General features: G+C 34.8%; 1 protein-coding gene across 5 annotated transcripts in view; it reads left to right on the forward strand.

Annotated features, from left to right (window-relative positions):
- The first annotated feature begins 1,812 nt into the window (after nt 1–1,812).
- The window catches only part of CSPP1 (centrosome and spindle pole associated protein 1), a 55,157-nt gene continuing 44,699 nt past the window's right edge, over nt 1,813–12,270 (forward strand). For 3 of the 5 annotated variants that reach the window (XR_009933045.1, XM_062489466.1, XM_062489474.1), the window contains exons 1-4: nt 1,813–3,287; nt 3,861–3,957; nt 8,040–8,140; nt 11,307–11,384. Coding sequence is in view for 3 of the 5 variants with exons in the window: in XM_062489466.1 (XP_062345450.1) it covers nt 3,186–3,287; nt 3,861–3,957; nt 8,040–8,140; nt 11,307–11,384 (378 nt within the window). In the remaining 2 variants the exon portion in view is untranslated. Of the gene's footprint in view, nt 3,288–3,860; nt 3,958–8,039; nt 8,141–11,096; nt 11,385–12,270 lie in introns of those variants that run through there. The other 2 variants (XM_062489483.1, XM_062489493.1) reach the window with 2 other exon arrangements.

Raw genomic sequence — 12,270 nt, forward strand, 5'->3', positions numbered from 1 at the left:
ATTGTTTTGGGAGTGCAAATTATCCAAGATTTAAAGTTGCAAGAGCTAAAGAAAGGCTGATAGATACATGCTATCAAATGTTTTTTAGAAATACTGTTTGCAAAATACTCTGTTTTCTAGACATCTAGAAAAATATGTTGGCACCTCATAATTTTGAGGGCATATGGATAAATTTTTAAGTGTTTACAACATATTCTAACTTTTCCTTTGTGTGCTGTACGTGCCCATGGAGTGATGTCTCCCAGCTTGGTTTTGAATCTTCTGCTTTTACTAGTAATTGCAAAGATCTAGAAATGCACAAAAAGAACTCAGATGCATTGCTAAACTGAAAATAAATAATTTTGTTCTGAATTGGTTTTACAGTGTCAGGCTGTGCCTCAGTGTGCTTGTGCAGCCATGGGAGGTCTGTTTGAAGTTGACAGCTCCCTGTGAGTTCAGTGCTGTCACCTCCGAGATAGTTAACTGCACACCTGGGGGCTGTGGTAGCCCTCATCTCAGATAGAAATGTGTTCTTTCTTTATTTTTATTGCAATTAATCATGCTCTCTTCACATGGTACAGTAGATGATAAAATTGGTTAATATTCAGTAGGATATTTGCTTACATGCTGATATATTTTTAGAACTTAACAGTGTATGCGTCACGTTGAATTTGTCACTCTTTTGCTCAGAATAATGAAGAAATTTTTCTTTTTTTGGTATAATATATTATTTTTGCTTATCTCATAAATTTTGCACTCATGCATGTTTTAAGATCAACTCAGGCAGAAGGATGTTAAGACATAAAATGTCTAGATATTTCCAAGAAGGATTTGGCTACTCTTCCAGGCAGTTGTGCTGTATTAAAGATTTGCTGAATCAACAGTGCTGTAGCATTAGTCATCTTAGCATTCTCCAAGGCCTGGAGTTGCCAGCTTTCTTCAGACCAGTTGAATTGCCTGTGTAGTTCAGCTGTAACTGTTTTGTCTTTGGTTTTTAATTTATTGTATTGCTCTTTTGAGTCATATGATAGGAGTGCAGAATGCTGGAATGTTCATTGTGCTCCTCATGCTAGTTAGAAAATACACTGCAAAGACTCCTTTCCTTATGCCAGCTCTCAGAGTAAGTTTGGTACCATTCCCATACAGTGATTTGGGAACAGTGCTGGGGTTTATAAATACTGTTGTAAGTAGAGGTAGGAAATATAGATGTTACAGTCAGTGAGTGAGCTTTTGGAAAGGCTTCTCACAGTGCCTCCTACGTGTGGTAATTTTCCTCTTGATGACTGTGCAGCACAGGGTAGGTGAAGACACCAACTTCTAAATTCTTTTAGTATGACAAGTTATTTCACCCTTTCAGAACAGTTTTTTCACTATTGTTATGTAACCTAATAGGCTAAATAAAATTTACCATGCCTGGAAACTTACCATCTTTCAGATTTCTTTTATCCTTTATCAGTGTGCAAAACTAATGAGATTAAAGATTTAGGACAAATCAGATGGGGGTATTTATTTTTGGCATTGATTGTCCTGTATTACCACTAGGAATTGTAAATGGGTTGGCCTAGTTCTACCTCCTTTGTAACAATATTATAATTTTATATTATGAATCAAAAAAGAGAAAAAGTTTAGAGGAGTACATTCTAAGAAATATGTCAAGCAAATGTATTCTGTAAATTAAGTTAGTATGCAGTTACTTCACTTTATCTTATAGAATTTGTGCATTTTTTTATTTTCATTTTGCTTCTACTGAGAATTTATCCCAGTCTCTCTAGACACATTATTTTTATGCTTACTTGTGTGCTACCTTATTATCAGATGATGGTTTGGGTTTTTTGTTGCTGTTGTTTTTAAGTTCTTCAATCCTCTTCCTGAAACTTTTTTCTAATATACCTTTATAATTGGCTTCTTGTTTACTTCATACAATCTAATAAATATATATATTCAATTAGCCTCAAAAAAACTGCTGTCTTAATTTAAATACTGGATGTGATGGGATTTTTCAGGAACCTGCATAAGCAATCCTTTTGGTTAAGCCCCATGGAGTGATTTGAGAGTCATAATTTTCCTAGTTTTATGCTTCTTTTAAGCATGGAATATGACTTGAGGACCTTTTTTTTTTTTTTAATCGGTAGACTTGGTTTTGTTAAACTCCTCCTCCAATGGAGTTGGTGAAAATGCTGAGTGGAGGTTAGGATGAGTAGGCTTGTATGCAGTCATTCTTTCTGGTTTTGTTGTTCCTTTTCCCTGAGCAGTTGGTATGCTTTGCAGTATTTTTAGTTCTGATAGGACTATTCTAACTCAACTTTGGTACAGTTCCATTGACATGAACTTGATTGACTTCAGTTTTTATTATGAGGTTATTTAAAGCAGCAATATACATTAAATTCCACAAATCAGGTGCTAAAATTTCTGCATGGCCTTTCAGTTAAATATGCAAGGTGCACAACTAATGGAAGAGAGGTAATTAGCTCTTCCTCAATACATGTTTACTTACAGATCACTGATTCTCAGTCAGTGCTTCCTCATATTCCTGATTTTAGGATTATTGCAGACTTGCAGCTGTTCTTATTGCTTCTGCTATTTTAGTGATACAGGAGGCAGGTACTGTTAGCTCTAATTCCAGAAACCTATGCATGTATTTTGTGAGGGTTTTTTTTTTTTTAATTAATGTTTTGTTTTGATTTGAGTAAGCTTGATTATTTTTAAGACTTCTCATGATAGTAAGTTAAGCACAGAATTAATTGTGTGATTTGGTCCTTATTGTAGACTGTACATGTATTTTGCACTTTTTGTACTTTTTTTCTGATGATTCCTTCATGCTGTTTACTTTTCTGTGTTTTCTAATTTTGGTTTTATAGTTCACTAAGAGTGAAGGGTCACCGGTAGACTTGCAGTTGGAAACAAACAATCCCCAAACACTTGAACCATGTTAGGAAAAAAGATTAGAGAAGTATCTTCAGTGTTGTAGTCTGGAATCTCTGAATTTTCCCTCCGGTGAAACATCAATGGATCGTCAATGGAGGGATGAAACCCTCCATGGATGGGTTTCCCATGTCAGTTGTTTTGCTGACCCCGCAAATATCTTAAGGCTTGTAGTTCTGAGGGAGAAACCTGATGATTTTTAACTGCTGTCTTAAGCAACAGTAATTAAATTTTTGAGGTTCTAATGTAAATGCCATGTTCTACATCTTTTCTGTAACCTAGACATGATGGCGGATGATTTAAAGAAATTTATTGAAGATCAGAAGGCTAAGTTGGCACAAGATAAGGCAGAACTTGAAAATGATCTACCTTACATGGAAATGAGGGTAAGAATGTTAAAAAACTTTCCTGAATTTAAATACTTCTGTTGCCAGAGTCTTGGCTGAAGCTTGCTTTAACTGTGCTCTTAAAACTGTATTTGTTGTCAAAGAATATATTGAAAATTTATCTATTGGAAGTAATTTCTGACTTGAGTACTTCCTACCTGTACGTAGAATTTTAAAAACCTGTTTGCCACCAGGCATACATAGTAAGATTTGTGTTTTGCAGGTGAGAAAAGTGTTGTACATGGCTTTTATTACTCCTTCACCCCTCCCTAGGGAAGCTGATTAGCTGTGATCTGTCCTCTGCCCACTCCAGAGCTTGAGTGCTGGGGTGGGAAAGGAAGGTATAAATATATTCAAAATTCCTGTTCCAAAAACTATTAAATATAAAAGCCAACTAACCATTTAAAAAATCTGTTCTTATCACAGTTTTCCTAATAGCAATTTTAATGTGTTCATACAGTATTACTTTCAAACTCTGTTCTCCAGTGCTAATAACTACGTTACTAATGTTGTTATTTTATGTGGTATTTCCTGTACTTTGTGATGCAGTAAGGCATTTTGTTTTGTTTTCAGAATAAGGAATCAGAGAAGCTTTCTGAAACTAGCAAGATGTTAATCTCCATGGCTAAAGAAAATATACCTCCAAATAGTCAACAGAACTATCCTTTAGGTATAACTATATATTTTTAAATACGTCTTATAGATGTAAATAGCATTTAATTGCCTTTGACAATTTTTAGAAGGGTATTACTGCTTTTTATCTTTAATTGTTAGGATGATCACTGTAGTTCAAGTGCATAGTAATTCTTCAGTCTTCCAGAAGTCTTGGGATTGTATGGAATTTTTTTTGTAGTTAGACTTTCTTTTTTGTTTATGGCAGGAAAATATGGCCAAAGATGTCTCTTTCTTCTTGCAAGGTAGTGCCATAAAAAATACCCCAAATGAACCCAACAAAAAAAGAACAACCCAAAAAACCTGCTTGCCACTCCTTGATAGGCTTTCCTTTGGGTGGAGCAAAATCTTTGGAAGTCCATCTTTCATCTGGACTTTACTGAAAAAGAGTACATCCCCTGTGTGTTGTGCCAGGGAAGCAGGGCCTCTTTCTTTCAGCCTCTCAAGAGCCCTAGTCCAGCTTGGCTAAGATGCACATAGTTAAACTAATTTTTCTTTTAAGTAGTATCTTTCAAACTTTCAGGCAGTTTAAACTGGTTTTATTGCTTTCGTAATTTTTTACAATGTAGCCGTTTACTGTTCAAGAAAAGAACAAGGACTTCCATTTGATTGAAATCTTCACCAGGTGAAATGGTTAGATTTATTTTGATGTGGCTACCAGCTTAATATCTGTTTCCTTTATATATTGTCCTTTTTCTTCTTTTCTCTGTGCTATTTGTGATGTTTGATTGGAAATGTGTAATAGTGTTCTTTCCTCCATTTTGCCATTTCTGCAATGTGCCACCTTTCCTTACTTGTCCTACTATTTCCCTTCTGTAGGCACTACTGTTTTTTCTTAGTTACACCTGTGCCACTCAGGTTTGTCCTGGGAGCTTTAGAGGTTTTCTGTGTCCTGTTTCTTAATTAACTCTTTTCTTTCATGTGTAGACCCTTTGGGTTAGTACCTTGTTAATTTTCATACTTCTGTAATTCTGGTGTAATTATGCAGCTTCCAGTGGGATGGAGCTTGGGCTTGTGAATCTGAGCTGGGTCTTAGTGGCATAAGTAAAAACATGTTTTTTATAGGGATGTTGTATAAATAGAACTTCTAGCCACCAGCAAGGCAAGCTCCTCAAAATCCTTAGAGGAAAATTTCACTTAAAAGTACTTGACATGATACTTGACTATTCCTTGCCTCCAGAAGTGATAATGGATAAACTTGGTTAGAGGGCAGCACTTGAGTAAGTATCTGTCACGCATTTTTGGCAGTTTTATTTGGCTCAGCAGGTAATTCCTGGTGTTGATAATTGTTTGCTTAACTGAGAAAACATGTGATACAGAAAACAGAATACAAAAGATAGTATCCCACTGGATGTAGCAGACCATTACCAAACAGTTAAGCTTTATTAATATTAAAATAGGTTTTTTTTCTTGTTGGAGAGCTGTAATAGCATGTCACATTGTGTTTGTTACTTTAAATTTGACCTAAGTGATGATACCTGAATATACTAATAAAATGAAGGATTACAGATAAGGGGTATTCAGGTGATCGTAAATGAAAACAAAAAGTAGGTATTGCCATATTGTGGTTTAACCCCAGCTGCCAACTGAGCAGAGTCACTTGCTCACTCTGCTTGAGCAGAACTGAGAGTGAGCCTGAAAAAACTCTTGGGCTAAAATGAAAACAGTTCAATAACTGAAAAAAAAAAATGAAAAGGAAAGTAACAAAGAGAAGTTAAACTCAAGAAGGACGAGTGATGCAAATGTAAAACAATAGCTCACCACCAACTGATGCCGGTCCTTGAGCAGCAAATCCACCAACCTCCCTCCTAGTCTTACTGCTGAGCATGATGCCATATGGAATGGAATACCCCTATGGTCTGGGGCCAGCTGTCCCAGCCATGTCCCTTCCCAACTCCTTGTGCATCCCCAGCCCCCTCGTTGGTGGGTGGGTGAGAAGCAGGAAGTGTGAGCCGTGCTCAGCAGTAACTGAAACATCCGTGTTATCAACACTGCTTCCAGCACAAATCCAAAACACAGCCCCATACCAGCTACCATGAAGAAAATTAACTATACCAGCCAAACTCAGCACTTCCTATAATAATCATTTGGGTGCTGAAATGGATGGTTGCTATATTACTGGTTTGCTCTGCTTTAAAGCACCATAATTTCCTGTGGATTAAATCAGATGGGACTTGTTCCTTGGTAGCTGCTAAGTATATTCTATAGTTCTAGCAGTAATGTTGAGGCTCAGACTGACTAAAGTTGCATTTATTTCTCAATATTACGTATGTAGAAATGTTTATGTAAAAAATTAAAATTTAAAATCTTAACATTTAAAAAAATAATTGTGAATGTGATTATTTGTGGTTAATGGGATGTAGAATGGCAAATAAATGCAGTGAATAGAGAATAAACAAAAGTAAAAAACAATTGAAAAGAAGGTCTGTCTCATTCTATCAGAAGAATTTGGACAAATTTTACCTGAAATTAGGTTGAATGTATGTTAACTCGAGTGATTTTGTTCTGCCTGGCTCTTCAAGAGTAAGATTTTGAAGTGGGTAGTTTTCAAATATCCCCAAGATCACTACAGATAATTGTTATCTCAGTGCTTTTCTGGTGGCCAAAAAAAGTCCTTTGTAACAAAATTAATTTTAAACCATCTTTTGTTTGAATATATTAAAACACATATTTGAATCAAAGCACTGGATTCTCACTCCTTTTCTCCTTTTTTAATTTAGTGCTGCATTTCAGTGTGAAATTACTGAATGAATCTTTCCTCCAACTTGTTAGCTGCTTTTGATCTTTTTCTTGGTTTTGTGGAATTAATTCAACAGTAATTAGGCATAAAATAAAAGGCAAGAGCAAGTAGCAGAAACAAACTATTTCTTCTGTATTCTATTCCAGTTTATGACCCCTTCTCTGAAGTTTGAAATGGTAAATTTTTTTTTTTTAAATGGAACTCACCTTATGTGCAAAATTTGGAGAAAAAGAACTTACATGTTGGAGAATATCCTGTGCTGGTGTTGGTTAATAGTTGGACTCTGCAGGCTGTTTCAGAATAGCATAGGAGATATTTAATCAGGTGTTGGGTCCTTTGGTTCTGAATATCAGACTGACTCCTGTTTGCCACTTCTTCCCTGTTACACTGTTTTCCTGTCTCATGGGGATAGAATAAGTCAGAATCTCTTTGAGCCAGGCCAAACAAGCTACCCTACAATAAATTGGGACTGATGTAAGTGTAAGTCTTGAGTATCCCTCTCTTTCCTTTTACTCCTTGGTACTAATTTTGCATAGATCACGATATGTAGCAATGCTCATAGAGAAACAATATGAAATAATAATAGTAAACACACTCATTCCCAGTTGTAATCTTTGTCATTAGTTGTGTAATTTTGTGGAATTCACTACTCAGTGGAGAGTGGTGAAAGTGACTACAGAAATGGGCTTCTGGGGTAGAGGATGTTTCCTGTAAAGTATTTTGGAATGTATTTTGGGAACAACAAACAGCTTCCGTAGTATTGCATTTTATTATATTTTAAGAGTGCAGCTGCTATGAGACCTGATAGTAATCTCAGAAAAATACTAATGTGTTTTGGGCCTAGTATGATTAAAAACACTGAGGTGGAAAGAAAAATTATAATTATTTTTATCATATGGTCAGATTCCCTCTAGTTGTGTAGGAGCAAATGAATTTTTCACATGCTGAAGAAATAGCTTGTTGCTTTCATTTGAGAAGTATGTTTTCTATTTAGAAACTCACATGTCAAAGGAAATTTCTTTGGAGACATACATTGACAAAAGAAATGTGCAATATTCAGATAAATTCAGCTTATTATGTTTCTTCTTGTTTCCTTTTTTTTAATGGGAAGAAAAAGTCAAAGGATGGGAGAAAAACTATCTAAATACCAGTCTATTTTTCTATGCTTTTCACCCAGCTATTTATGCAGAGAAGGTGTTTTTTTTTCAGCTGTCGTATAATTACTGGTTGTATGATTAATTATTTTTATTTCTTGTGTGTAGTAAAAATCCAGATGTAGCTTTTGCCTTGTATTGATGCAGAATAATAAATAATGGTATTTAATGGCGTTAAACTTTCAGGTAACTATGGCTTGAGTTTACCTCTTGGAGAAGAATATGAACGAAAAAAACATAAACTCAAAGAGGAACTTCGACAAGATTACAGGCGTTATCTTTCTCAGGTAAAGCTGCTTGTCTGGTTGCTTGACTTCAGTGAGCCTCTTGAAGTTATTCTCTCATTTAATTGAATGAAAATTAGTATTGGTAAAAAAAAATTTTATGGAGGCATTCATTATGAACAGTGGCTGATTTTGAAGACCTGAGTGAAAGTGAAATTTCAAAATGTTCTGTTTATGTATTATAGGCTTCTACAGATCTCGTCGCCCTGTGGCTACACACTATTTAGTGCACTTCTTTCTGAATATTTTATTTGTTTGTTTTTGCTTCTTCCGTGTTTTTTTCCTTAAGAATTTAAAAGCTGTTACTTCCTGAAGTATTTATGTATTCTGTAGTCTGTAATTGGGGTAAGAATATTCCTGTACTTAGTGTGACTCCATTTGACAGCTTCTTTTCAATTTTAGAAAGAAAAACCTTTGATGTTCTGCTTTACATGATTTACTAAATGTCACAGTAAATTTAAAATTGAAATTATATGTATGAAATGTCATAGTCTTGGGAATATTCTGTATCTGCATGAATCAGAAAAAAATAAGGAACCAAATAATTTGTTTTATGAAAATACTGCTTACCAGTGTCTTTAGTTCATGAAATGAATGAATGGAATGGCTTTAAGAAAGGAGGTATTTTCTGTTAAGTCAAATATTTTTGACTCAAAGACTCCTTTTGAATAGTATCTTTTCCCTGACTTTTAGGGTATTTCACAGGCAAAAAGAAAGGTAGGGTGCCTTCAATATTATTTTTTTTTCTTTCAAATCGGTTGCGCTTTGCTTTGTTTGAAAACTTTATGCTCTTGGAACTGAAAAAATCTTTACTTTTATTTGTGCTTTGTGCATTTATGCATGCTGTGGTGATTAGTTGTGACTAACAGCATTGGTTGCTTTCTGCAAAATGATTACTTACATATATTATTTTCCATTCCTAAGTTTTTCAAACACTTGTTGATTTCCTTTTCCCTATGCACTTGCCATTGTTGCTGTCTAATGCTGGCTCCACAGTAGTTTTTATTTTAGTAGACATTTGCTTTGAGGATTATCAGTTATGTAGATAGTAAGAGTTCTGATTTTTTTTCCTTAGTATACGTATTTTATAAAGCTAGAATTAAAACAGTGAGTTACATAAATACTAAATACATCATCGCAAACAGAGTCAGGGCTTTTTTCTTCCCTGTCTCTATGAATTCTCATCAGTGGTGCTTAGGGAAGCAGTAGAGCCAGTTATTTAGCACCTACTGGGCAGAATGCAAGAATACAAATAAGCATTATGAGGAAGAAATAACACCTCTGGTGTTATTTTTGCAGGCTTTGTTTAGTTAATTTTATTTTTAAAATATTTCTATACTTCTGTGTATCTGTAATTTTGAAATTTAATACTGTCCATCCAAATTGCTCATCAAAAGGTTGAGCAACATCAGTAAAAGACCAGGAGGTAATATGTTAGAAACACAGTCTGCTGTTTTTTTCTTGGGTTTTGAAGAATAGGCATATGATACATATTGGCTATATTAGCATACACTAGAATTCTTAAATAGCAATAGCAACAGCAGAGTAAACTGGCTTCTTAACCTCTAACCAAAATCTTCCATATATAATTTTTGTTTCTTGTTTAATTTAAAACTCCAGATTATTTCCAAAGTTACAATATCATGTTAAACCTTAATGTTTCATAATTATAACAAGAGCACCTAATTTTTGCATTAACTTCCAGTGTTTTATTCTCAACTGGACTTCAGTTTTACAGATACAGGTTTACAAGGCCTTTTTGTTTGTGTGTTTGGTCTAGTACATTTTAGCTATATTAAGCTGATAAGGGCTGAGGAAGAACTAAGATAGCAGTCTCTAATTTCTTTTTCCCACCTAAAGAGAACTGGTGGAACTTTTAGCAGTTCTCACAGTGATAATTTTTTGCTAATAGCTTGCTTAGTCTTTCTTTTGTAGAAAAATTCAGCTTCCATATCAGGTTCTGATTTTTGAAAAGATCTTTTTAGGATCAGAGGTAGTCTCTAGAGATGTCTTCAAAATGCATGCAAAGAATTACTTAACAATGAGGATTACAATTTATTTACTTTTTCTAGTGGAAATAACTTGGTTTTCCATATAAATATAGTTGTCTTAGTGCTTGAACACTTTTGCATGATTATTAAATCCCTTAAATCTTTTAATGTTTAGTTTGGAATATCATTTATAATTATATGGGTTTGTACTGGAACAGGTAGAGCTCTTCTTGACATTCCTCTAAGCATCTAGGCCACATTGCAACATAGATAAGGCAAGGAAACAATGCTAGTGAAATACTGTATCTCACCATTTCCCTCTTCAGCCCATGACACACAAACAGATGATCTTTTTATTGAAGATAATCAGATTTATAAAATATATGATTGACGGGAATGGCCTGGAGATGCTTTTAATAAAGGAGTGGTGTATGACAAATCCTCTAGACCTGGAATCTTAAGACCTGCGTCAGCACTGATATTTGGTTTGAAGAGCAGGTACTTTGACTTTCTACACAGCCCGGGTCCCAAGCTGCAGCCTAGGGATCTATGTGGAGTCACAATATACTGGTTTTGATGGGAAATTCTGCTCTGAAAGTGACTGATGGTCCATAAGGAATTACAAGATTTGGTGGTGCGTCATTATCCTAAAATTTTGGGCACTGCTGGTATGGAAAACACTTTTGAGATAGAGGTGTGCTACTGCTAGCATGAATTCCATCTGTTAAAGTAAGAGGTAGACATATGTTTTCTGCTGTTAGAAAAAGCAGTTTTTCATCTTGAGTAAGAAAATGTCTTGGAAGATTCCTCTTATGTTTTGTACTTGTTCTTGTGCTACAGAATAACTGAGTGGGGTTTCTTTGAATAAAAATAGGGTTTTTTAATATAGAGACTAACTTACATAATACTGGAAATAGAATAACATGGAAGAAGTGACAAACAGTTTAAAACTCAAGCTTAAAATTTGATGAAGACATTTACTTCCTGCATTCCTTCACTTCATTCATGTGTTCCAAGAACATTCCTACATTTTCAGAATGTGAGGGTTGTCTTCCATCTTTATTTCATCAAATTGCTCAAATTACTTCAGAAGATATATTACCTAACAGCTCTTTAGTGTATAAGATTTGGTATTCTAAAGTGTATTGAATGGTTTTAATTTTTTTTTTTTATTGTAGAAAAATTATCTGACTACTGAAGTAGATCCATATACTCAGGGCTTATCTCTTCCTATTGATGAGCGAAGATCTGCCAAGGTAAATATATGAAGGAAATTAAGTAAATGCAGTAACTTGAAAATGTACCTGGGTGTTGAAACTGTTACGGAAAAAATATTTCCACTTTTTTTTTTTTTTTTTTTTTTTTTTTTTTTTTTTTTTTTTTTTTTTTTTGTTTCTCACAGAAATGAATGTTTTTGGAGGTGGTAATTTTCAGAGAAGTCTGTTCTTTCATTTTTTTTTTAATTTTTAATTCTAGGTTACCTGTATTCTTAAGTTTTAAATACTTGGGTTTTACTATGTAGACATAATTCTATACTGATACTAGTTTGAGGTTTGCTTCCTCTGATCCACACATTTAGAGCACTTAATCTGTTCAAAACCTCTAGTGGTTGTGCTTGGTTTTGTTCAGCAATCATTATTGATCTGGTCTCCTGCCCTCATGCTGTTGGCCTTATAGTCCCAGTTTCTTTCTTGTGTTTGCTTGTAAATTGATCCATGAAGTTGAATCAGCAGAAACATTGTAATTTATCAATTAGTTAGCAATATTTTTTCTGGTAAACACCACTGGTTGGTTAAGGTTGGTCGTAGCACAGCAGAGATTCAAGGCAGTAAGATAACCTGTGTTGCTGGAGGATGATCAGACATTTTCACTCCTGAGGGTTTTGTTGGTTTTTGATTTTGTTTTTAACCTTTGCTGCCTTCAGTTTGCACTGTTGATCTGTGTTTGGGGCTCTGCTGTCACTGCAATCTGGTGCAAGACTTCTGCTATGGCATGAGTTGGCCTTGCCCTTGTGCTTAAACTTTCTTGCCCCTCTTGTGCTCTTGGTTTGGCTCTGCCTAGGAGGAAGGAGCCGGGTGAGCACTCAAAAGTGAAAATTTCAAAGTCAAAATTGTTTTTATGAAAAAACCCTAAACTCCAAGT

The sequence above is a fragment of the Cinclus cinclus genome, chromosome 1 (assembly GCF_963662255.1).
Source record: "Cinclus cinclus chromosome 1, bCinCin1.1, whole genome shotgun sequence".
Classification (NCBI taxonomy): domain Eukaryota; kingdom Metazoa; phylum Chordata; class Aves; order Passeriformes; family Cinclidae; genus Cinclus; species Cinclus cinclus.